Below are 26,689 nucleotides of genomic sequence, written 5' to 3'. Positions count from 1 at the left end.
ATTCATTCATTCATTCATTCATTCATTCATTCATTCTTCAATAAATACGACCCCTGTGCCTGTTCTTCTCTGGGCCCTGGGTGTCCTGTGGTGCACATAGTAATCCATCGCCTCTCCTCCTGAGCTCATGGTCTAGCAAGGGCCTCTGGCATTAAACAAATACATCTGCAAACACCTGTGAAATTAAGCCTGTAGGGGGTCGGACGGAGGATGCTAATGGGTTGTTGAGGGAAAGAACAAGGAGGCCCTCACTGCGCTCACTTTTCAAGGCCAGGCAGAGGCCCACTGCCTTCATGACATCAGCCTCTCCTGTGAACACTGTCTCCCACCACCTAACAGGCCTCCGCCATGCTCTCTCTTCCAGTATCACCTTCTACTTTTATTTAATTTGGGGGCATTTTTCGTATTTGCTTTGACAGATCTTCAACTCCTAGAAGGAGAGGCTACATTTTATTGTATGAGAACACGCTGTGAGAATTCCTTCTCTGGGTGGTGCACAGGTAGAGTGTTGAGGAATGAGTGCCTGGGCCTCCATTCCTACCCCCCGAGACATCCTATGGAGATGGGCAAGGTCCCCGTGATTAGAGCGCAGACTTCACAGCCAGCCTGCCTGGGTTCAGCTCAGTGGCTCATTGGCTGTGTGACCATGGGCAACGGTCTTGACTTCCCTGTGCCCCTGGATCCTCTTTGGCAGAATGGGAGTTGTTAGTTAAGTTGTCATAATGCTGAAAAGTGTTAGTATATGTGGGCTACTTAGATTCGTACCTGGCCATGGTAACTGCTTTATAAGTTAGTAGTAATGTTCCAGAAACATTTAACATCACAAAATTCTCCCAACCCCCCTGCTAAGCATTTATTATTTTGTTGCTCAAAAACTGGAGTGTTTGAAAAGTTTGTTAATCTGCTATACATGAGATTTTGATGCAAAACAAAACATACATAAAATGAAGCAAATCTGTAAACCCAGGGCTTGGATACTCTGCAATAACATGCCATTCCTCTAACTGATTTAATTCTTAACTCTGGTTGGTGCCCGGGAGGTGGATGTTCCAGAAGTCTTCTCTTCCAGCCAGAGACTGATGTGTTGTTCATGGAACTATTAGATATTTGAGATTAGATGCTGTCTTTGGAAGGTATGATGGATGGAGTACTCAAGTTCTGGGGGGGTGGGGTGTGTGCGTGCACGTGCTCCACCCATCTCAAAGAATCAGACCCCTCTCTTATTTTTCAAGGGTCTTGAAGTGGGAGATTGCATCCTGAAAATCTCATGATCTGTTGTGGCAGAAAACGTGGCCTTGGCCTATGTGTAAAAGACTCAGAGGCTTTCAAGTTCACATCGAATCCATGTGAGCAGCCAGCCCTGGGTTGGCATGGGTTGGAGAGCCAAGGAAGGTGTTTGGTTCTGGCTTTTCATTCTGTGGCCTCCAAGCTTGAGAATACAGAGTCCCCATCCCTTGGCATGCCCTTTCTCTCCATCAACAATGACAAGCTCTATCCACATTCCCTTTCTTGGCTCCCTTATGTGCTCCTTGGATGCATAACTATGTCTCCGCCTTTGGAGAATAAATGTTATACCCCTTATTTTTCCAGAAGGAGAGGGATATAATTTGTGGCTAAAACCAGGGTGCTCAGGCTGTGGAAATATCTACTGCTTAGTTGTTTCTGTGTCGATTAGAGAAGGCATTTCTAGCTCAGACCAGAGGAAAGGAAGCTCTTTATTTGTCATTGAGAAGTTCTTTGTGCGTGTCTCTCAATGAGAAAGAAATAGTACCAGTGGAACCAGGATGAGGAAAGCCAAATCTCCTTAACTGATTCATTGACATTTTCAGACCAAAAAAAAAAAAAACAAAACAAAAAAAACTCACATGCTTTTTGCCAAAACCAGCCCCAGGGCAGGAATCCAACAGAACATCTTACTAGTTAGATCATCTAATTTCCAAAGAGTGACCCCAGCACAAATACCCATCAGCTAGCAATGATCCAGAGATGGCCACAGGATCAGAGGGCTGAGGCCCATCATTCCCCTGAAGTCCTGTGGACATCCACCAAGGTTAAGGCTTGGCCAGAGCTTCCACTGGGTCCTGTGTATGTGTGTGTTATATGATTCTCATATCTGTGATGTCAAGAAACACCGTATTTGAGGGAAAGTTTGCCATGCACTGGGTGGCTTAAAACAACAGACATTTATTCTTTCATAGTTTTGGAGACCAGAAGTCCAAAATCAGAGATTTGCAGGGCTGTACTTCCTGTGAAACCTATAGGGTAGAATCTTCCCTGCCTCTTCCTGGCTCTGGTCATGGCTGTCTATCCTGGACATTTCTTGGCTTGTGGCTGCCTCACATCCGTTTCTGCCTCTGTGGTCATTGACCTTCTTCCTTTGTGTCTGTCCTCACATGGTATCCTCCTCCCTGGATCTCTTTCTTCTCCTCTTGTAAGGACACCAGTGATACTGGATTACTTGACTGCATCTGCAAGGACCCTATTTCCAAATAAAGTTACACTCACAGGCACTGGGGGTTAAGAGGACTTCAACATATTTTGGGGGGTACATAATGCAACATTACAGGTGCCTTGCCCTGATGCTAGGAAGATGGCTCAGTACCTCTTGTACCTCAGTAACGCTTGTACCAGCATGAGGAGGTGGACAGGTTGGGGTGTTCTTGGGAATTGGGTCATAGGAAGGAGGAGGAAACCTCAGCACTTATTCCTTGAGGGATCTTTCCCCCACAAGATCAGTGTTCCTCAAAGTGGAGACCCCAGACTGACTGGAAGCATCGGCATCAGCTGAAAACTTGTGACAAATATAAATTCTTAGGCCCCAGTCCAGACTTCTTAAAGCAGCAGCTTTGGGGTGGGGCCCTGCAATCTCTGTTTTAATAGGTCTCCCAGGAGATTCTGATGCACAGTGAGGTCTAAGGATTGTTTTTGTAAGTTCTTGCCTTTTGTCCTCACTGTCCTACTTTCTAATGGGGCTGCCCATGGATATTGGTAGGTTTGGGTTACTGTAGAAAATTCTTTGGTCAAATGAGTTTTTTGGGAAGTACAATATTAGTCTAAGTTAAACAAGTTCCTTGACTGGTTCTTAGCTTTTGATATGCTTTATGCACTAAACATGGGAAATTTCCAGGAAGGGGAACTGTAACCTTGACGGATTTCATTGGTAAGAGAATCCTTTCTGCGTAGTGTTTCCCACTGGACTGGCATTCTGCAGAGTCTACACTGGGAAACAGTGCTCTCATCCACATATCAAGACATTCAACAAATTTTTATGAATCACCTTCTAGGAATCAGGCCCTGTGCTGGGGGAATACATCCGTGAACAAGGCATAGTTTCTCTTTCTCTCCATGGAACTTATAGTTTTGTCAAGAGCTGGCAGAGTACAGGCCATGCGCCAAGTCTGGCCTGCCATCTGTTTCTGTATGGCCTGTGAGCTAAGAATGGTCTTTGCATTTTTTAAATAGTTGAAAAAAATTTTAAATGAAGGATATTTTATTTATTTTAAATGTGAAATTATATGAAATTCAAATTTCAATGTCCATAAATATAATTTTATTGGAACAGAATCTCTCTGCTCTGTTTGCATGTTGTCTATGGCCACTTGTGCTCTATCATGACAGAGCTGGGTAGTTGCCATAGGGACTGTACCACGTATGGCCCACAGAGCCTAAAATATTTACTGTCTAACCCTTTACAGAAATAGTTGGCCAACCCCTGGCCTAATGAAGGAAAGAGACTGTGAACAAGTATTTGCAGGTGCCTTGAGTGTTACAGGGGACCGCACAGAGATGGAGGTGGAGGGGGTATTAGGGAAGGCTCTCTGGAGAAAGATCTTGGGGATGGGTAGGAGGTCTAGAAAATGACTGGTTAGAGACGGTTGTTATAAGAAATGGCACATGCAAATCCATGAGTCAGAGGGGAGGACCACTCATTGAAGGAATGGAAGAAAGTCCAGTATGGCTGGAACATCAAGGAGCCAGGCAAAGACCAGACATATAAGAGCATCTCAGAAGGCCATGCTGAGGATTTTGAACTTTACCCTAAGAACAGTGGGAACTAACTGAAGAGTTAAAGCACAGGCATAATATGGGTGATCTAGAGTTTGTGAGGTCTCTCTGGCTTTGGTGTGGGAATGGATGGAGGACTAGAGCAAGTGTGGACGGTGCAGGCCGTCCATCGAGGGAGATAGAATTGGGGGTGGAGAGAAGTGGATTTTGGAAGGCTCTGCGTGACATCTGTGACACTCACACCTTCCCCCGCCCTCCCCACCCACCACAGGCTCTGTGCGCTACTTGACAACCCAGAGAACCTGAGTCTTAGATGCTGGGCCTGCCTCCTCTTAAACCTGTCTATTAATCAACACTGATTGCTTGTTGCACACCTACTACATATGCATTTGGCAGAGCGCTAGATGTAGAATAAGAATGTAGACATACACACATATGCCTCCAGTATAGAATATATTCCATAGGGGCACCTGTGTGGCTCAGTCGGTTGAGTGTCTGCCTTTGACTTAGGTCATGATCTTAGGGTCCTGGGACCAAGACCCACTGAGTTTGCTTCTCTCTCTCCCTCTCCCTCTGCTTCTCCCCCCAACTCATGCTTGCTCTCTCTCCTTCAAATAAATAAATAAAATCTTAAGGAATAGATTCTACAGATAATATGTTTATATTCTGTATTTATAAAAACTAAGACAATCAGGTTTCTGACCTCAAGATTCTTAGCTGGGGGAATGATGGATAGATCCACAGTGCGCGAATGCAATGAGGGCTCCTAACCAGAGCAGCAAGTAATTCTCTTAGGGAACAGAGAGTAAGTGTTGAACAAACACCAGTGGGAGATGCTAATTTTAATTAAGAGATCTAGAGAGGCTTCATGGACGAAGTGGCTTTTAAACTGCATCCTGAAGAACTTGTGAGATTTGGGAAGAAGGGGAGAGGTAATGAATCTGACATGAGCAAAGTGATGAGTTTATGATGGTGTGAGGTGTGTGCAGGGAAGGGCTGGGGGAGCAGTGCAGTGAGTGGAAGGCTCACTCTTTCTCTGATGGCCAGGGCCCTGCCTACTTCATCTTATGACCTTCTGTGGCAGGTAGAAACCATAAAACACACCCCCTTCCCTGTGACCTTGTTTATAGGCACAGTCTTTAACCTGAACCAATATCAACTGCTGTACTGACAAGTCCTCTTGGGGGTTCTAGCCCATCCCTTCTATGGCTATGTTGGTTGCCTTTGACCTCTGCTTTGACGTCTTCCTTCTGGCTGGTGACTAGCTCCTGGCTGTGCCCCAAGACCCATGACTTTCAATGAAGTTTGCTCTGGTTCTTGGTTCCGTTGTCCAGGACTGTGACACAGAGTCATTTGTAATCTGAGTCTTCTGTCCTGTGCCAAAAGATATTTAATAAATGTGGGTGATGATGATGGGTCCCTTAAGAACCATTTGGCTGATGTATTTTTAACGTCTTTTTAAAAATAGTGAAATAAAACAAATATTCAGAAAAGTACATAAACATAAAAGTACAAAGTAGTGAATAATGATGACAAGCCATTTAGAACCACCAACTTGGTCAAGAAATAGAATGTTGCCCGTATCCCCAGAAACTTCTATGTCCCTTCTCCTTGGCTAGCTTTTCACCTTTGATATGTCAATGCTAAGAAATGCTAAAAACTATCTCTGTCAGACTTATGGTTCGAAAAGCAGCCATAGCAGGAGAAGAAAAACAGAGACTGGGATTGGAGGCAACTATCCGATCTTCCTTCTAGAGCTGCCCACAGAAAGGATGTCCCACCTCTGGGAGTTCTTGGGGCTGGACTGACTGTTACTATGGAAGCGCAGGGCTCTCGGGATGCCTGCTCAGGTGATGACCACAGTGTTCAGACAGGGGCCCCAGGTTGTGAGATCTTTACAGTAGGAGACCTGTGCGATTCAAAGGAAGCTTCCCCCTTGTGTTATCTTTGTCCCCATGCCCACCTGGTGTGGCCCTCCTGAGCACAGCAGATGGAGCACTAATGGAGGGAAAGCATGTTTTTCGTCCAAGGGAGATTGTGGGTTCTCAGGGGAGAGTGTACAGAACTAACAACAGTTGAGTAGTAATTCATTAGTAAACTTGACATTCAGATTGCAGACATTTTTGCAAACTGCATTTTCTAACAATTGTCTTGGGCCCCTGTCTGTTGATTATGGTCTGTATTTGCAAAAGGAGGCTAGTCTGAACAGGCAGGAGGGGAAAAGCAATTTCCATCCAAAGAGAAGGCTGAATGGCTTTGTCCTCTGTTCTGGAAGAAAGGGGTGTGCCTTTTGAGATTTCAGCTTTTGATTCACTTTCTCTAGTAGCTCCTCAATATTTATACTGGGTGCACTGGAATTAGGTTTGGCATCTCACAATCCTGGGTGGGGGGATGCGAAGCTTCCTTTCGACGTGTTTTCTACATCTAATTTCATCTTAGGGCTGGACCTGCCACATTTTCAAGTGTGCCCTGGTGACTGAGGTCCGGAGCCAGGGCAAGGGTGCGGGTGCCCCTGGGGGTAGTGAGCCACGGCTCTCCAGACACTCCGTGTGCTCTGTCTGGGTGGAAAACCTCCTCTGAAGCCAGACTGAATCACACCAGTTTCTAAGACATTCCTCAACCATGTTAGGCAAAAGAGTCCCCCGCTGACAAGCTGGGGTAGAAGGAAACCTGATATAATTTTGGAAAAACCTGCTTTGAGAAAGAAGGTTCTCACAGCTGCTGAGCGTCTCCCTGCCGCCCAGCGTTGGAGGGGTCCCAGGTCACGGGAAGGGGATTGATGATGGGTCTAGGGGTGCCAAGTAGAGAGCGGAGGCTTTGCGGTGCAGGGGTGCTCACTGTTCCTGGCTCCCATCAGGGATCCAGAAGGAGAAGCCGTCATCTGAACCGGTTAGAAATAGAAGTCCCCTCGTTTCTCCCCCGGTCATTGAATCATTGTTATTACTTCACATTCACAGCCAGTGCAGACTGTCTTGTATTTGGCCGCTGTGCTGGAAACCAAGATCCAGATGAGGGTTGTGGGAACTCAGGAGCACAGGAGGCTGAGGTTTCAGAGTCCAGCCCAGCCTCCCCGAGGCCAGTGCGGAGTCAGAGCACGGGGAGGCGGGCACCTCTGCGGAGCCCCGGACGTCTGAGCCCAGGCGCCCATGCTGGGTGGCCGTCGCCATTGCTTGCTCCCTAGTGCACCGTAGGCCCGGTGTTCTGGCCATCTGTCTTTCCTCCTGAGGTCTCTCGGACTTGCTGGGCCTCGGTTTCCTGAATGGGGGTCATATTGCGGCTTGGGAAAGGCAGTAGGACCACCTAATTGGGACCAGTCTTTTGACCTTACAGACAAACCCCATCCCGCGTTCAGCAAATGGAAGCGGCAGAACGACGTTCATTCGGTGAGAGGTCTACCGGCGCATGCTGGATTAGGTCCTAAATCGTGGTGGAAATTTTCCTGGAGTGGGACAAATCCTTTTGTAAACAAGAACATTCATCTTCTTTGACTGACGTGTCTGGTGAAGCATGTGCCTCTCCGAAGCCTCATGACATCTGATCTCGTTTGGGATTCGGTGTTTGTGTTTGAAAACGTAGCTCTGCCGAGGCGCGACGGTTTGGGAGCTGGTGCTGGCCTCACGCTGTGGAAACTGGCCTGGTTTAGTCAGGATATCAGCGGTGCCTGGGAGGGGGCTTGCTTTTCCAGGGCCTACGAAGCAGATTTCGAGTTCACTCGATCAGTAGCTATCTATTAATCGCTAGCTGTATGCCAAGACACCCTGAGCCTTGACTTCAAGTTGCTTTCAGGCTAATGGGGACAACGTGACATGCGTGGATTAAAGGACAGCTTAGACTGCTGGCCTCTGCCTGTCTGGTGACAGGTGAGAGGAACCGATAGTAGGGAGAGCTGGACGGGCCGTGGCCAGGGAGAGGACGTACACTGGCTCCCCGCAATTTGATTGAGGGAGAGCAATGGAGTAGGTGTCCCAGGAGTGGGAACGGCTAGCACAGAGGTTGGTGCTAAGGAGGACCAAGTCCTATCAGGGAAATCCAGTGGGAGAGCCAGCTCAGGGAGCAGCCTGGAAAGCAGCAGACAGGCCTGAAGAGCCCGCCTTGAGGGGTTCTAGGCAGCAGACAGTGGGAACCGAGGAGGATTTTGAGACTCCAGAAAATATGAACAGTGGGAAGACAAGGCAGAACAAAACAAAACCCAGAAATTGTCTGATAATTCTTTTAGCATAATGTTAAGCCCCTAGCATGTGCAAGGCAGGCCCCAGGCTCTGAGGGTAGGCAGTGAACAAGTTGGGCCAAGACCCTGGCCTCCAGCGGTGGATGTGTCGCGGGGGTTGATGGAGAGCGTGCATCTCCGTGCACAAGGTTAGGTATGAAGGAAAGGGTGGCAAGCCAAGGGGATGGACGTGGTCTGTGTCATTCGGGGCATTGAGCCGTTGCTGAGGTTACTCACAGGTTACTCCCCTTTTCACGTCGCATTGCTCTGTCTGTTGATATGGTGGGCATTCGTCAACCCAAGTAGTTCCTCCCACCTGCGGGGGATGCTGGGAGGTTCCTTCTCCCCGCTTGTCCCCCTACTGATGGTGTGGGGCCGTGGCTGCAGCTGCGTTGGTTCTGGGCACTTCGTATCGCAGTAGGAATGAGGACTTCAGAAGCTGTCAGTGAGGCTGGGAACTCAGGGCCCTCTGTATGGCCCCGAGTCCTGAAAGTGGATCCATTTTCCTGTCTCCTGCTCTTCTGATGGGTACCGTGGAGCTCTTAGAGCCCTGAGGGACCTTGTGTCTATCCCTTGGGCCCTACCCTTTCTTGGCCCTGGGCTGTCCCTGATGGGAGTGGCAGATACACCCAAAGCTCCATGTAGGGAGCTGTGGCCATTACAAGCCTGGCCTCTCTGGGCCTTAACTTCCCAGAATGAGGGACGAGGTGAGCAGTTCCTAGACTTTACATGGGCTACTCAGTTACGCTTAAGAACATAGAGACTATCCCAAGGTTGCCAGCTTTTTATTTTGAGAAGCATGGACATAAAAAAGAAACTGTCAGATGCCAGCTCTACCATCATGTCATTTCATTAAAAGGGCATATTAATACCCAACGAAGGAGTGATGACATAATGTCAAAGAAAAGGACAGTTCTTCCCTGGAGAGGAATGTTGGCCATCCTTCCCTGACATACATCATTACGCCATGCTATTGCTTTTCATTTCCAGACTCCCTCCTGGAGCGGCACTGTGGTGTGGCCCAACATGCATGGTCCTTGGGACCAGAGGGCCTGTGAGCCAACCTCCCAGGATCCTTTGCTGTGGACAGTGAGAGCCGAGCCCACAGGGGCCCGGTCCGCTTCCTGATCCACAGGTGGCGATGGGCTCCCTTCCTTCTGCTTCTCCCCTCTTGACCTTCTACTGTCTCCCTCTCAGTAAGTCCTCTGGAAGAGGACAGTCCAAATGGTGTTGGGCTGCTTTTCGGAAGCCAGGTGGAAGGTGAGAGAGAGGAATAGTCCCTGACCCTCCCCTACCAGGTGAACTGGTCTGTAACTGTGTAAAACGCCTTGTCTTCGGGTACCATTCATTTGTTCCCCAACCACGTCCACATCCCTGTTTTGATTCATGTGCCTTTTCCCCCCCAACCAACTTGAGTCATAAAAGTTAACTTGGCTGCGATATGGAGATCTCTGCCTTCTCTTACGAAAACGAGGGTTTTGGATTTCCTGTGGGTCTTAGTTATGCATCTCCGGTCTGTCTTGACTAGAAGCCAGATTTGGCCTCCGCTTTGGTGAAGTGGACAGAAATGAGGTTTGCTGTTTGGAAAATAAGAATTCACATCCTGGTCAGCTCTGTTAGCTGTGGACCTTGAGCTGCTTGTTTCTAAGGCCATACAAGCGCCTGGTCTGTCACTCAGCTGGTAATACTGTTTACTGACCCCTCCTCTCCTGCTCTGTGTTTGTCCGATGGCTGGGACTCACAGATATTCTTCGAGGAAGGAATTTGTGAGCCTGTTTCTCCAGTGAGAAAGCGGAGCTAGGATGGGGTTCTAGATCGCACAGTGGGTAGGAGGGACAGTCAGGAGGCCGACTCTGGCTCTCTAACAACACCCTTGCCTCCCACGCTTCTCGTGCTGTCTCTCGGCCACGTGGGATTCTACACAGTCTCACAGTCTCTTCTACGAACAGGCTGCCTTGGAAAGTCTCCTACCCTTCTGTGACCCTTGGCCCTTCCTTTCTGAAGGGATAAAATCAGACTGCACAAGTTCCGAAGTGCCTTGCAACTTTGACCTCTATGGCTCTGTGACCCTGAGATTCATTTCACTAAAACAAAATTTTTTGGAGGGGATTTGAGTACTCTCCTTGAAGGAAAAATGCCTGACTTGCCTAGTGTGATTACAAAGTATTCCTCAACTAGAAAACAGATGTGATTTTTGTCTTCTGACTTACGCCCTGTAATAGTTTTCTCATCTAGGTGGTTAATGAGCCATTCTCCCAGGGCAGACACAGGCCATGTCTTTGCAGAACAGACCCACTTGGACCCAGCCTGGGCCACTCTGCTGAGGTATCAGAGCAGGGGTCTCTGCTAAAACACTTCCAGTTTCTGAGGCCCCAGTGGTGAACTCTGGACTGTCAAGCATGTTCTCATTTGTGGAGCCAGTTGCAGGAGAAGGAGATTATTAGTTAGTTTGTGTGTGCTGAGTACTGGCTGAGATATATACATTCGTCCTAAAAGTTGGGGCTTAACTTTCAGGTTTAAGCAGCCAATATGGCCATTTGAGAACATATCTCACTAGGGAACCTTGTGTCCCATGGGTCACTCTGTTCCTCGGTTGGAATTCCTTTCCCCGGGCCATTTCTCCAATTCCCCTTCCGCACAAGGAGTGACCAGATTTAGATGTGTGAACAGCAAGATTGTGTTTGCTGGAAGCCATGGGGTATAAGATGATTGTTTCAGCAGTAGTAATAAGCAGCATTTTATGAGGAGATCCCTTCTCTTCCTTGTACATTTTGCCTATCCCGAGGCAGCAAGGAATAGAAGAAAAACGTGGCCTTTAGGCTTAGAATAGACTGGATTTAAATTTCAGAGCTGCCACTTACTAGATGAGTGATCTTGGGAATTACTCAGCCTCTCTGAGTCTCATGACATCCCTACCTTACAGCCTTACTATGAGGATTAAATAAGATGGTATAAAACCGCCAGTAGAGGACTTGGCCTGTGGGAGCGGGAGGGAAGGCAGGATTTCCTGAGGGCCAGGCCCTCCTCAGTCCCTGGGAGACTGGCAAGCAGCTCTCCGTGTGTGCCCGGCAGGGGTCGGAAAGGGCCTTCTGCTCCCCCAGCCCTTCGCATTCAGAGACACGTGCAAGCCAGGGGCCTGCCATCCAGACCTCAGGGTCGGGTGCTTTGCAAGCCAGACAGAGCCTTGGGGAGCGTTTACACAGCCTCTTTGAATTTGAGACAAAGACACTGGAGGCACAAAGATGCTAAGTGCCTTGTTAAAGGTCACCCAGCCTTTTTCTGCTGTCACCTTTTTCCCCACAAAGACCTATGAAGAGCGGTTATTCACACACAGCCCAGGGGGCTCCTAGGCGTGAGAAACTGGCCAGTGAACCCAGGAAGCTATAGCTACAAATGCCTGTGTTGATGAAGTAGCTTATGACGGTGGAGAAACCCTGGGAAACTCGGGTGGTTTCCTGACATCCCAGAGCACTTGGCTTTGTCTGAGCTTCTTTTAAAGCTCTTATGACCTGAGTCTGTGGGTGCCCTATCCCTTCCCTGGAGGTGGAGCCTGTATGTTCTGGCAGAGGGCATAGCTGCTGGGTAGGGCCCTATGGCAATGTGCTGCTTCCTGCACATTTGGGGTCCCAGAGAGCAAATGGGGAGCCCTGTGGGGTGCAGGGGAGGCTCTGACCTGCAAGAGAGGGGTCGGATAATTGGAGCTTCTCACCTGGAGCTCACGCCAGCTCGAGGTGGGGCCCCGATCCTCAGCTGCCCTGCTTCCCCCACCGCTGGAGGTCAGGGCTAGCCCCTCTTCCTTTTCCAACCTGTGCAGAGCTCTTGTCAGGAACACCCCAGCTGGTGGTGCCCACATTATGCTTTATTTGTCTGAGCTGCTTTAGGTAATCGGTCTGATCCCTAATACACAGGATTATCGGTACCTGGGAAAATCCCGTGCTGAGCCACACGCCCAGGATGTGAGAGAGGCTGCCGTGAAGGGTTTTCCTCTTGGCCTGTTTGGAAGGAGCAGGGGAGTCTGGAGGACCATTCCCCAGCGTTTAGGCCTCAGGTGGAGGAACGCAGACAGTGGCCTGCGTGGAGGTCCCGGGAGCACCATGCATTTACAGATACTGACATTCAGGCGTTCCTGGGTCTTAGGCCAGACTGTGCCCCCAGAATGCTAGAATCATTGCCATGACATAAACCTCTTCTCTTTCTTTTCTTTTCTTTTTTGAAGATTGTGTTTATTCATTTGACACAGAGAGAGAGAAAGAGAGCGAGGGAGAGAGCTTGAGCGAGCACAAGCAGGGGGAGCAGCAGGCAGAGGGAGAGAGAAAAGCAGGCTCGCTCCTGAGCAGGGAGCCCGATGTGGGGCTCCATCCCAGGACCTTGGGATCATGACCTGGCACCCCGAAATAAAGCATCTTTTCAAAGTTACAATGGATCTATCGACTTTTACTCAGTGGATTTTAAACATTTCCTTCCCCACAGGAAACACCTCCCTCAGAGGAGAAAAGACTCAGTGTGCAGTTGCTTGGATTTTCACGGGGCGCGGGGGCAGGGGTCTTGCTTCTTCTGCCCTCCCTTGCTGACCCCCTGGGGTGCCTCACAGAATACATGATGCTGGGTCCCCAGGAACTGCCTAGCTCCTTCTCATTTCTCACAAGAGGGCTCTGCTCAGAGAGGCTGGGTGACTGCTCAGGGCGGCACAGCGTGATCCAGGCAAGGTGGAGCTCGAGTGACAGCTTCGTACCTTCCAGCCTGGAGCCCGCCCCTAGTCCTCCAGCGGGAAAGAAGGTCTCCTGCTTTGTGCTCAGCGGAGGGCCACTGCGCACGGGGCTGCTGGGTCAGTTTCAAGGATAAGAGGGTGCAGGAGAGGTGGGGAGCTGCCGCTGGAGATGGGGTGAGAGTTGGGGTTCCGGGAAGGGGGAAGGGAAAACTCAGAAGCAGAATCTTTCAACAGACTCCAGGAAATGAGTTTCTGATGGTGACTAGGGAAACGTGAGGATGGAGTAGGACTCCCTGTAAGACCCAGGAGGGAGAGGACAGATGGGGCATTCCAGTCCGTCCTTCCCCCACAGCTCTGGGGAAGCTGAGCATCCAGGAAATATCCCCTGGTGCAAGGCTCTGGACAGAGGATAGAGGCCTGGGATTTCTGGGAATGGAGCTTGCTCCTGCCCCTGCTGTAGTCCCCCCTCCACCCCACTCCACCGGGCCCCCAGGGATGGTGGGGGAGGTGGGTCCATGTCTGATTCCTCCCCCGCAGGTGCCTTGGGCCCTGCAGGACTCAGGATCACCTGCATCTCCTCCTCCGGCCACATCTGTGTCGGGCACCTCGGTGCTTAGGAGGAAGGCTTCGCGGCCTGTCAGCTTGGCCGTGCTCATTTCTGATTTGATGCATTTGCTCCACGAAGGGTGGTCTTTGGCTCCAAGCTGGTTTTTGTCCAAGAAAGGAACCACCCTCTCAAGGCACAGGGACCTCGCAGAAGGATCTCTGCCGTCCATGCGATACCCTGGAGTGGGGCAGATTGAGTCCTCGTGATGACTCTAAACTCTCACGGGCCCTGTGCGGTGGCCCACAGTCCTTCCATGCATCGGATCTCGTTTGCTCCTCACGGTCTCCCTGGGAGGACGTCAGGACAGGCACTCACCTCTTCTTGCTGTCAGACAGCTGGGCTCAAAGTCTGACTGCGTCTTCCTGGGCCATAGGCCCTCCACTGTGACATAGCCTCAGTACAGAGTTACTGTGTTCAGGCTCCACCACGGTCGCCAGCAGTGGTCTCGTTACTACTGATCCATAATCCTACCTGTTCTAGAAGCTGTGCGTGCCTGGAACTGACTTCCCGTGTGCTGCAGCTCTTCTCCTTCTCTGCCTCCCTCTTTCCTTCCTTCCTTCCTTCCCACCCTTGGCTCCTGTCTCTCACCAAGATGGGGAAGGTGCTTCCATGGAGCTCACCGCGTTGCACCGTTGAGGACACGGCAATGACCCAAAGGAACATTGAGTCTTTCCCTCATGGGGTTCACAGACAGTGAAAGAGGACTGAAGCAGGCAGGCTAGTGGTATAACTGCCCAGAGGAGGAATAGAGTGGGGGGCAGTGGTGGTCAGTGTGGGGTGGGTGTCATTTTCGACAGGGCGGGCAGGGAAGCTGTCAGGAAATAAGGTGATGATGACCTGCGAGTGGTGAGGCAAGCAGCCGTGGGGCTCTCTGGGGGCAGGAAGAGCAGCCAGTGCAATGAGCCCGAGATGGGAATGGGTCTGGAATATTCTGGCAGCACAAGGAAGCTGACGTGGCTGGAGAGAGTGAGTGAGTGGGAGACTTGTAGGATGGCGGCAGGCGCGGACAGATTGGGTGCGTTGGACTGTGTGAAGGCTGTGACTTGTCCTCCAAGTGGGACGAGGAGCCACAGGAGGGTGTTGGCACAGCACCAGCACGATCTGACTTACATTTTTAAGAGTAGTTTTCCTCCCAGATGAGCACTGTTCAAGCCACTTCCCAGATCTGGGACGAGGAGCTGGTGTCTGGATTGCTGAGATGAAATCAAACCGAGGCAGACTCGGAGCTTCTGGGGGCAGCCCCAGCAGGAAGCGGCATGGGGACTCTGGATTCCTCCCAGTGGCTGACACCCCCCCCCTCTGCAGTCACCCAGCAGGTGTGGTGCCTGGGGTGGCCTTGGCACCAGGCTCAGCCCGACAGGTGTGGGTGTAAGTGTACCCCAGGATGAGTGAGCCTAGCCAGGCAGGAGCAGGTGCGGCGGGAGCTCACAGGAGGGTGGGGCCAGCATAGTGGGCCACCTGGCAGGACTTGGCAATTCCAACATCCTGTTGGGGCTCAGGGAGATAATGGGGGCCCTGCCCTGCAAGATACAGCTGGGCGGGGATCTGAGAGCTGAGCCATGTGTTCTTCAGGGCCTGGCTTGGGGGGCCTGGGACTCCTTTCTCCAGAGCAGCATTGCTTCCTGTCGGAACCAGAGGAAGGCAATGCCACCATCACCACCCCCCATAAGACAGTTGAGTGCTGTGCTCCACTCATCAGAAGACAAGGCAGCACTCATTGCTGTTTATAGAAGAGGCTTTGAGAAATGAACGGACTTGTCTAAGGCTGTCCAGAAAAGCTCGACTTGGATTTGAGTATTTTGATTCTCAGAGTTCTTCCTACCACACCCCACACCTGAAGTTTGCAGTATGCTGGGTATATAGTTCAGGAAGGATGGGAGATGGAGAGGGTACTCCAAACTGAAGAGTGGAGGCTGGGGGTGGGGAGGTCCTGGGAGTAAAATGTGCTTGTTCTCCAGCACTGGGCCAGGGCTGCTCTTATGGCTGGGGAAAGCCAGGCCCTTTGAAGACAAGAAAGGTTACTCCCTGCCACGGCCCCTCCATGCAAAGCCTGGCCCAGTAGTTTCTGCCAGGCCCAGGAACACCCAGCCTCCAGGTTGCAGGCTGGTGCAGTGGACGGATGTGGTTGGGAGTGGCTGGTTCCTTTGGGCTGGATTTGAGAGGATGCACCATCTTGCCCAGGAAGCAGCAAGGGTAAGAGCAAGAGAGGGGGCGGGGGTGGGGGCCACCAGGCCTGTGGCTTCCCTTCCAGCCTGCGGTGTTGTCACGTGTATAGAGAGGGGCGTTGGCATCTGAAGGGATTACTGAGGTCCCTTCTGAGGCTTTGGGGTGTTGGATCTTACGAATCGGAAAAAATGCCTGAGCATCCAACAGACATGTGCTCTTGTGTAGGGAGCACCAGGGAAGTGTGGTCTGGTTGGGCCCTTGGCCACAGGTGACAGAGGAGGACTGAGGCCCTCTGTGGCCACGCCAACAGGAAGTCACCAAGGGACATGCTGCTTGAAGGAAGAGGGAGAAGGCACAGCAGGGGTGAGGCCGGCGAGAGATTCCTGTGTGAGCAGGCAGCAGGAGGGGACTGGTCCACCGGGCCCTCAGACCCCTGGACCTGTACTGTTGCCCTGTGGCCCTCCCCACCCTGCCATCTGGGCACTGGCATTAGATGTCCCCTGTTGTCTGCAGGAGGCAGCTGTGGCCTGTTTTCCGGAAGACTCAACTGGGGTGAGTGGGCAGAGCTGGAGGGAGGAGTGGCCTCTGAAGTTAAGACCAAGCCCCTTTCTCAAGGGGAAGGCTGTAGCCAGATCTGCATCTTCCAGGACACGCTCCTGTCTTGTTCTTTCTCGCTCCTCCTCCTTCCCCGTTCTTCTCTTCTCCCTCACGCATCCTTCTCTCCATTTCAGAAAATCTCTGGTGTCCTGTCTGAGGCTAGGGTAGCTGGAGCCTGTAGCTTGTGGGGTCTCTCTGTCTCACACACATGCCCACACGCACAGAGGGACCTGCACACCGTGGTCTTCCTGGAGGGTGAGTGGGGATCAGGGCCAGGCCTCTCCTGATACCAGGGAGCCTGATTCCTGCTTAGGAGCCCTCCTGGAAGGGCCGCTGAGTCTTTCTTGCAGTGGGAGGTAGAAGTTTTGATGGACACCCTCTTTGCCACTCAGCAAAGCACCATTGCCCACTGGTCCCCACCCCCAGCATGGTCCTCCTCATAGGAGAGAGAGGAGTGTCCTGGGACCCAGGAGGCAGCCTCCCTCGGGCCCTCAGTCTCCCCATCTCGCGTGGGAGGTTGATTTGATGGAGTTCAGAATCAGAAGGGATCTAAGAGGCCCCTTGGTCGCGGGCCCACTCTTTGTAGGAACCCCTGCCCCCACTGTCCTAGGGGGTGCCACGTGGCTGGAGGCCCTCCAGAAGTCATCGCGCCCTCCCTGCCAAGGGCCCCTTGCTTCACTGAAAAATCATAGCTTTTAGAAGTTCTACTCGCTTCTCCTCCATTCCATGATTGGTGAGTGTCCCGCCAGGGTCCACTCGCGTCCCTCTCAGTGCCACCAAACAATGTCGTTCAGTTTTGACTCTCCTTGGAGGCAACCAGTCCCATCCGTGGGTGCTCTGTCTTGGGGACTCTGGCTGCCCAGCACCAGGCCAAACACTGGTACATGGTTTATCTGACAGAAGCTTCGCCGCCGTCTTGCTGGGGTTGGCTTGCTGATCCCCATTTACATGGAGGAGGTGAGGCTCGTGAGCTCGTCGGTGGCAGAGCTGACCAAGCCCCGGTGGGCAGTCTGCCTCCAGCCCTCTCAAGCTCTGTGCCTTCCTGTAAGCAATACCTGCTCTTAGTCACGTTGTTTGTGAAATGGGGTAACTCCACCTGCCTGCTGGATTATCGTAAGCTCTAAACAAGATTGTACACGGAAAGCACTCAATTTTTGGTTGATGGCATCCTGTTCCGGCTTGATAAGTGGTGGCCAGTCACTGTCGTATTGGGCACTGTCCCTTACAATTCCTTCCCTGCCGTGTGTCTCCACAAAGACACAACCTCCCCAGGCCTCTGCCTTCTCTTCTCTGGAGGAAGGGGTTGCACCTGCTGCTAGCAAGGGATGCTTTGGCTGGAGGAGGCCAAAGGTGACAACACCGGCCGGCGGGCAGCAGGCCCCCCAGAGCCCCAGCCTCCTTGCTGTCCTGCCGCTCCCCCAGGCCTGCCTCCCACTGTCGTAATTAAGCCCACAGCATCTAGTGTAAACAAATAATAACACGGGCATTATCTTTCTTTAGTCTGTGTTTTTCCTGGCCTATCATAAAGTAATTAAAGTAATGAATGCCTTGTAAAACAATAGTTAAGAGGGCTGGCAAAGGGCATTCTCTGCAGTATACCTCTTGTGCTCTGAATTATTGATGCACTGAAACCACTGGGACTGGGTGGGTGGGTGGGGGGGGGGACTCCCTGCCTCCTGGCCCCTTCCAGGCAGCTTCTCTCCTCCAAGGTCTGCCTGTTTGCCAGGTGGCTGTGGAGCCTGAGCCTCCTGGGCTGAGGAGCAGCCTGTGGCTGTGGACCAGCTCTGACAGGTCGCTGGGGTGGGGTGTGGTGGACATTGCTTGGAAGGAGACACAGAGCCTCTGATTTGAGGGTTTTGCCCTGCCCCCACCTCTCCCTTGTCCACCCCCAACGCTGGGTTCTGAAAGAAACAGGTGGTGTTCTGTTTCCGGTGAATAGAGGGGCATGGAAAGAGCTGGGGGTTCAGGTCCGTGTCCCCTTTTAGATCAGGCAGGGATGATTAAGCCGTGCCAACATGATTAGGAATGGTGGTTCTCAAAGTGGGGTTCCTGGGCTGGTAGCATCGGTAGGTTCCGACACGGAGCCCAGCACTGTGGTTTTTTTTTTTTTTTTTTTTAAAGATTTTATTTATTTATTTGACAGAGAGAGATCACAAGCAGGCAGAGAGGCAGGCAGAGAGAGAGGAGGAAGCAGGCTCCCCGCTGAGCAGAGAGCCCGATGCGGGGCTCGATCCCAGGACCCTGGGATCATGACCTGAGCCGAAGGCAGCGGCTTAACCCACTGAGCCACCCAGGCGCCCCCCAGCACTGTGTTTTAATGAGGCCTCTGAGTGGTTCTGATGCCCACTCGAACTTGAGAATCACTGCTTTCTAGTGCCAGTGGCTCAAGGAGAGGCGGGAGGTGGTAGGGCTAATGAACTGAAAGTGTGTTGTGTGCCTTTGGACCCTGGTTAATCCCTCCAACATCTATGCGGCAGGCCATATTGTCCCCATCATAGGGGGTGCGGGGTCCCAGTGGTCCTATGCGGCAGGAGAGCTGAATCTACACCAGCAGAATCTCCACGTGGTCAAGGCTCGGGGTCCTACCAGGCCACTGAGACTGGCCTTAGGTGGCTTGGGTGGCAGAGTCCACAGGTGTAAGTAGGTGGCCCTGAGCAGGCCCACCCTGGGGCTCCCCACAGGCCTCCTCTCACATTGTCCTAGTTTCCTGGGGACCTCACACACCAGGAGAGACAGCATGAGCCCCCATTGCTGCTAAGGCGCCTACTGGCTTCTCAACTTCCCTCGAGCCCATGGAGGCCGGAAGGGGAGAACCGTGCATCAGGAGTAGCTTCCGGCCTGCTTGCAAGTCCCCAGGAGGATGACTCATCCCGTGCGTCTCAGCTCTCCTTTCCTCACTCTGCCTTACCCCCACTCCCTGCAGACCAAGCTTTTCACGTCTGCCTTGGTTTCTCTCCCTTGCTCCAACTCACAGTGTGTTTGCTTTGAAATTTGATTCTAAGCTTTTAAATTTGAGGGTGAACATAATTGGCCCAGCATCTTTTTCTTCATCTGTACCGGCAAACATAATCTCAGTGGATATTTAAGTAGGGGGCCCAGTTAAATATGTGTGTTATAGAATATATTTTTAGTATAGCTATGTGTCATGTAAAAAATTTGTATTGTATCTGAAACTCAGTTTTCTCTGGGTGTCCTGTATTTTGTTTGTCACTCGTAGGCCCAGGAAGGGGCTGATACTCAATGAGAATCACAGTGAATGAAAAATAAAACAGAAAGGTGGTGCTATTGGAAGGCAAGGTGGAGTTTTCAAAGGGTGGCCTGAGAAGATTTCATTGAGCAAAGACTTGAGGGAGGCGAGGGAGTAAGTTGTGACCCTCTCTGGGAGAAGTAGGCAGAGGACACATTGCATATAAAAGCATGTGATTTAGGGCCCCATGTGGGGCTCATTTATCTGAGGAAGTCAACCTTGTTTACTCAAGCATGTTTTTAGCCACCATTTATTCTCTTTTGTAATTAAAAAGATCTGGTGTGGATTTCAGGCACAGCTGGATTCAGATGTTCAAATGATGACATCCGTATTCTGTAACTTATAGCTTCCTCTGTGGTGGCTTCATTCTCAGGGAAGGATTACCTTTCCTACTCTTTCTAGCAAAAGTCCCAGGCTTGAAGTGTATTGGGTTGGCATGGGTCATGTAACCATCACTGGTTCAATTGCTCTTGCTTAAGGGATGGGATGGTCTAATTAATCAGTCTCTATTCCTAGAGCCATTGTGGGCCTTCAGTTTTTTTTTTTTTTAATTTATTTATTTGACAGAGAGAAAGATCACAAGTAGGCAGAGAGGCAGGCAGAGAGAGGGGGAAGCAGGCTCCCCGATGAGCAGAGACCCCGACGCGGGGCTCGATCCCAGGACCCCGAGATCATGACCTGAGCCGAAGGCAGAGGCTTAACCCACTGAGCCACCCAGGCGCCCCCCTTCAGTTCTTTTTGAACTACACAGATCGAGATGAGGAGTTGGGGATTTTCTTAAGAAAAATCGAGCCCTCCTGTGAGCTGGATAGGAAGGCTGGGCGGGTGGAGACCACAGCATGTCAACCTCACCTCCTTCATAGTTATTCCCGACCCTAGACGAGATGATTTCCGTCCTGAGCTTCGTGATTGTTTTTCCCTTTAAAGTGGAAAGAGATCAATTTCATTCTTTCTTTCACAAAGATATTTTAAGAGAAAATAAAGAAAAGATTCTTGGGGCGCCTGGGTGGCTCAGTGGTTAAGCCGCTGCCTTCGGCTCAGGTCATGATCTCAGGGTCCTGGGATCGAGTCCCGCATCGGGCTCTCTGCTCGGCAGGGAGCCTGCTTCCTCCTCTCTCTCTCTGCCTGCCTCTCTACCTACTTGTGATTTCTCTCTGTCAAATAAATAAATAAAATCTTAAAAAAAAAAAAAAAAAAAGAAAAGATTCTTTAAGAAAAAGATTTAAAAGCAATCCAAAGCCATCATGCATTCCATCTCCCTGCCCCTTGTATTTTCAGGCCAGTTCCCACATCAGCCAGGACCCTTCCAACTTTGATTCTTTTGGGTAGGTTGTGTTTAATAAACCCAGTTGGTTCCTATTCTCAACCCTGTTCTCTCTGTTGCCAGGAGGCCCAGAAGATTAACAATGGCTCAAGCCAGGCGGATGGCACTCTCAAGCCAGTGGACGAAAAAGAGGAGGCAGTGGCAGCTGAGGTCGGCTGGATGACCTCTGTGAAGGACTGGGCGGGGGTGATGATATCTGCCCAGACACTGACTGGCAGAGTCCTGGTGAGTCCCCAACTTCCTCCCCCTGGGGGAGGCCTGCTGTCTGGTCTATGATGCCTTTGCTTAGAGGGATGCCATGTTTCCTGGGGCTTCTCCAGGCCTCGACTGTTGGGAAGTGGGGGGTGAACAGTGGGTCGTGGAGTGGAGGCTGGGTTCTGTATACATAAGCCAGTGGTTTGAGGGGGGATTTGCCTCTGGAGCAATGAGGGTCTGTTGGGAGGATGGAGAGCATTTTCTCTGCCCTCAGGATAGGTGTACGCAGGCACGCACACACAAGGGTGCACACATCCACAAGCAGGCACATAGACGCACACGTATACAGCTTGATAATCTTGGAGAGGAGAAGGGAGTTGAAGCAATATGTGCTCAGAATTCTGCAGAGAGCCCATAAAGGATAAATGCCAGGATCCGGTGAGTTCTCTGTACGTGCCCATCAGCTCTCTTGGGTCTGCTCTCGGACAGGGGTTCTCCTGAGAAGGATGCTCTATTCCCAGTGATTTCTTGCTACAATTCTGGAAGCTGCCCTTGCTGGGCCTGAAACTGGGGCTTGGTCAAGACTCATTTGGCTCAAAAGATGAATGGGAATGTTCTGATGGTTGGGTGAATCAAAGATGGGGCAGGAACACTGGAAACCTTGATGCTTCCTGGCCAAAGCTCAGTGAGGGGTGATGGAAAATGTAGGGAGGAGGTGAAAGTTGACCCCTCAGGATCCTTCTTGGGGAGAACTCTTTGTGACGTTCGGAATGAATATCTCACAAACTGCTTGAGGGAGGGGATAAGACACTGAATGTCATGCTTGTGTCACAAAGGTGGTGGCCAGACAGCCTTCAAGGAGGTCAAGGTTCTGTTAATGGAGGGAGCTTTCAGGAGCCAAGCCTTCTGGAGAGTCTGGATGTGAAGCTGTGGCTGTTTTCTATTGACGGAAACATAGAAAGGGAAGAGATTTAAAGCTGGGGCTTGGGAGAGGAGGAGAGAGGAACTAGTGAGGCCAGTTACTGCCTGGAGCAAGACGACCCAGGTTGGTAGGACAAGGAGAGACGGGGCGGCACGGAGAGTCTAATGAGGAAGTGAAGGTGGCTTGCTGCGGGCCATACCCCATCCTCCCCTCCCTGCAGAGTCTCTGGTAAAGGCTCTGTTGCCCTTCTGTGCTTGTGCAGGAGTGGATTCTGTGTAGGAAGCCTGTGGAGGTGGAATTCCAGGTCTGGGCAATCATGTGGGAAGAAACGCAGGCAGTGCATTCTCTACCTGAGGTAGTGATTGTAGACGAGGCTCAGCAGACACTTTGGTTGCCCAGATGAGACGCCTGTCCCTTCCACGTGGCCACTGTGGCCCTCTAGACAGCCCTAATTATCGTCATCAGCATCAGCCAAGAGTTACTGAGGATGACTCGGCCAGGCGTTTTTTCCAGCCCTGTGGAACACAAATCATCTAATTCCATTGCACCATGGACAGAAATGACTGAAAGAACGTCTGGAGGAGAAACGCGATGAGTATAAGCCTTGTGTGGGTGTGCGTAGGGGGCGCTGAGCGTGGGGACATGGGGACCATCAAGAAAGCCTTCGTGGCACCGCACAGGGAGGAGATCCTTTGGGCTGAAACTTCCATTTCAAGATGAACTGAGCCCATGCTTCGTGACAGAGAAGACATCAAAGATAAAAGCTTGGAAACAAGAAAGGGACCACTGAGTGGGCCAGAAGCTGAGAAGAATACCTAAATAATAAACAATAAGGCAGAAAGCATTGGAGTTTGAACTGTGAGCTAACATCGTGAATGTCTGTTGAGGAGAGCGGATCATTCCAGAGGTGGCAGAGAAAGGACATGGCATGGAGGGAGCGAGGACCAGGCCGTGAACACAGAGGCCCCCGAGGGCACAGAGACCTGGGAAGGTGGGCTGGAGACAGCTTGTCATGTCTTCAAATGCCCAGCTAAGGAATTTGGACTGAATTTTGTAGGGAAAGGAGATTTTGAGGGAGGGGCATCACAATGGAAGGTGGTGCAGAGAGAAATATTAGCGGACAGGTGGAGGGCGGATTGGGGAGGCGGGAGCTTGAGGTGTGAGGGTCAGGCAGGACTGTGAGGTCTGGTGCTGGGGACAGGCCACGGCAGCAAGTCCTGAACGAGCTCCGTGTGGTACAGGCAGGTGGGAGGAGGTGTTTTGGGAGCAGAACTCACAGACCAAGTGCCCCAGTAGCCATCTTGATACTCCTGCTCACAGTAATATTCTCGAAAGCTTGAGAGTAGTGCAAGGCCCTACACATTATGATCATGGCAAGGCGCATGTTGTTTTTGTTCCATATTTCTGATTTTGCTGTTGGGTTGTAGGGGTTAATGACAAGGAAGCAAGAGAGCCAGTCTTGTCAATGAATTCTCCATCTCACAGTCCAGGAACCCAAGGGTTGGGAAGGGCAACGCCTTGCTGAAGGCTATGCAGCCTGAAGTGACCCAGCCGGGCCTGAGCCTGCAGGCCTCCAGACTCCCCATCTAGTGCTCTTTCCATGTCGTTACTTCCAGTCGAAGACAATGCCTCTTCTTTTTCTAAGCCACTGGCAGCTGTCGCTTTGGCTGTGACATTTTGCCATTACTGTCTGAGCCAATTAGGTCCTGAGGCGGTTTGGCCTGATTCTCTTAACATTTGCATGGAGGAGCGCGGTGACGCCAGCTGCTCTCTGAAGGTCTCCTTGGAGAAAATCCTGCCCAGGCCGCTCTGGCTCTCTCAGAGCAGAGCAGGTCCTGCTGCACGGAGAGTAGGCATCTGGGAGTTCCAGGCCATACCTCCAGAACAGGTCTCTCCTTCAGGAGAAGGCAGGGCTTTGCTCTGTGGAGGGAGCAGATTTCACGGGGAAGTCTCAGCGCGCACCAGAACGCGGCCCTGCCTGTGCAGAACCCAAAGCTGTGTTTGTCTTGAGCTGTCCAAATGTTTATCCTTGCAACAATGGGACAGAAGCAAGACTAGACATCCAGCTGTTCAGAGTTTCCCTTTTCCATTTTTATTTTATTTTTTGACACATGGCTCCAGGAGCTTGGCCTCCACACCTGGGCCCCTTTCTTACTTGTCTCGTTGTCACAGATGAGAGTCTCAGAGCTAGGCATTGTGGGTAAGGCCTAGGTTGGGGAAGATTCCCCAAGACAACCCCAGCACATCTGTAGACACACCTGCTATCTGGGCTCTCTCAGATGAACACATGGTTCGTGCAGCTAAGTACTTATTTCTTACCTGCCCCCCGCACTATTCTAGGCCCTGGGCGTAAAGCCGTGAGCAAGAGAGATGCAGGGCGTGAACTATTTATATTGATAGAGTAGATTTAAAGTTGTAGGGCTCCGTGTGCAAAAGGATAAATGATCATCACCATTCAGCAGTGCTTTTCCTAGTTCCCACCTGGAGCTTCGGCTTCGGGTCTTGGAATAGCCTGCCTTGTCTCTCGCTGTGGCACTCAGGCTTAGCTTCAGGAGAACAGCCAGACCGGATTGAGTCTCCTCTTGGAGCACGTGGCTGAGGGGTTCTGTGTCGAAGTGAGCACCAGGCTGACAAGTGTTGCGGCTTCCTTCCTTTATTTTTTTACAATGAAAGATATGTATTATTTTCTGATTATGAGAGGGGGTGCATGCTTATGTCAAAATTTGGGAATGTACTGGAAGAATCGGTGTAAAGCCCTCTTTGGGACGTGGAGTTGGCTACGGGACTGTTCAGTGTACCAGTAAATGCTGTGGAGATGCCTCCCAGCCATTGGGGTGTTGCTGGGGCCTTTGTTCACCACACCTGCTGTTCCTTTTATGCACAGTCTCAGGAGATAGGTAGTTCTTCGTGCCAGGGATTGCTGTGGTCTTCCTGGTGGACCTTCAGGGAACACTTCAAGTTGGGAAAGGGATCATGGCCCTCTACTTGTAGCGGCTGCTGCGAGCCAAGTTCATGGCCCATGGAAAGCACAGAGCACTTCAAGATTTGCATTCTACAACTTCACACCCCCCTCACTACATCTCTGCGTCCTTTGGCTCATTTTCCCTTTGTCCTGATTGTCTTACCCTCCTCCTCACACTTTACATGTCTGTGGTTTTATGCTGCATTATTGGTTGGTGAGCTAATTACATTTTTCTAAGATTAAGGTGGTATATATAAATAAAGAGGGCAAGAAACAGAGTAGGCTTTTGTATTGCTTGGTTGTACATTACAGAATCATAAGCCAAAGTCAGTAGTAGATTTAGTCTAGTTCAGGGTTGGGAAGGTACTCTGCAAGGGGTCAGATAGTAAAGGTTTTAGATTTTGCAGATCTAGGGACCATGTCACAACTACTCAACTCTGCCATTGTCATTTGAAAGCAGCTGTGGACAATACACAGATGTGACTGTGCTCCCATAAAACTTGCCATAAACAAGTGGTGGCCCAGACTGTTGTTCGTGGCCATAGGTTGCTGACCCGTGGTCTGTTTGCTTGCTTACTTAGTAAGTATATCAAAAGGCAGAAAAAACTTCCTTAAGAAGGAACCTTGTAAGGTAATATGTCACAAGAGTTATAGTACCAGAGGACCCATTTATAATGAGGAAAGTTACAGACACACAGAAACACAGACGGTTAAATGTTGCCACACATACACACTTACACCATCTTTGTTAAGCATTTTATTTCCGAACATTCTTATTTATTAATCCCTACATTGATCTCTGAGTGACTGTCTCTCTAAGAAAACACTATGTCCCATGGCCACGCATGGCCTCACCTCAAGGTGCAAGCTGGGTCTACATGTCTATGTTGCTTGGGCCGTACTACAAGCCCTTTATACATTCAGTAATTTTTGCTTCTCTTCAAAGATTGGTTTTTGTCCATATAATGATCAGCTCCTTGAGCAAAGAGAGAACTCCCAGAACTGTTCCTTTTGGTTATTTTCCCCCATATTCCCATGCCACTACATTTGAATATTGTTCCAGGAGGCATCTAGATCTAATCCATGGACTGAGAAGATAGACTACTTGCTTTGCTGTCATCGGGATGATTTGTTGAAGAAGGAGAAAGAAAAACACCAATCTTGCCCTTAATCTTCCTAAATGCATTGGCCGTGTGGCATTTTACTTCACATTCTGTACACAGGCTGGGCCATTCTATCTTCATCACCCGGGGCCCCAAAGAAAATATGTATCAAATACGCCTCTCAAACAGAAATAATCCTGTCGGTTTAATAGGGTTAAATAGACGTGTTCTGTTATGCCATTTGCACGTGAAATTGGACCGGTTGGACAAAATGGCGTTGCACGTGGGCATGTGCCTAATCAACTATGTGACATTTATTGCTTTCATTTCTCCCTTTAGGTGACTCATGGTGCAGCTGACATTTCTTATCAGCATCCTGTACTTTTCTTTTCCAGGGCTGCCTGGTGGCAAGTTCACGCACAGCTCACATTTCCATCTCTCTTTTCCTCTCATCCGCACTCCCTCCCCTTTTTATTACATTTCAGGCAAATCTACATAAAATTTTTATAATCACCTACACATGTCCTATGTCGCAGAAAGACCAGAGAGGTCACGGGCCTGCATTCTTTGTAAGAATGTTCTCAGAGTGAAGGGGAAGGTCCTGCCGTCTGTGCACTTGGGAGTTGATCGGGATTTTGTTTGAGTT

General features: G+C 50.7%; 1 protein-coding gene across 12 annotated transcripts in view; it reads left to right on the top strand.

Moving 5' to 3' along the window:
• The window catches only part of KCNMA1 (potassium calcium-activated channel subfamily M alpha 1), a 722,449-nt gene that overhangs the window by 196,055 nt on the left and 499,705 nt on the right, over positions 1 to 26,689 (top strand). For 11 of the 12 annotated variants that reach the window (XM_082719524.1, XM_082719523.1, XM_082719521.1 and 8 more), the window contains exon 2: positions 20,925 to 21,086. In XM_082719524.1, the coding sequence (XP_082575650.1) occupies positions 20,925 to 21,086 (162 nt within the window). Of the gene's footprint in view, positions 1 to 7,205; positions 7,389 to 20,924; positions 21,087 to 26,689 lie in introns of those variants that run through there. The other variant, XM_082719525.1, reaches the window with a different exon arrangement.

This window comes from Mustela nivalis (genome assembly GCF_964662115.1).
Source record: "Mustela nivalis genome assembly, chromosome: 2".
In the NCBI taxonomy this organism is placed as follows: Eukaryota; Metazoa; Chordata; class Mammalia; order Carnivora; family Mustelidae; genus Mustela; species Mustela nivalis.
The sequence above is the reverse complement of the archived record's forward strand: the minus strand, read 5'-3'. Positions and strand labels throughout refer to the sequence as shown.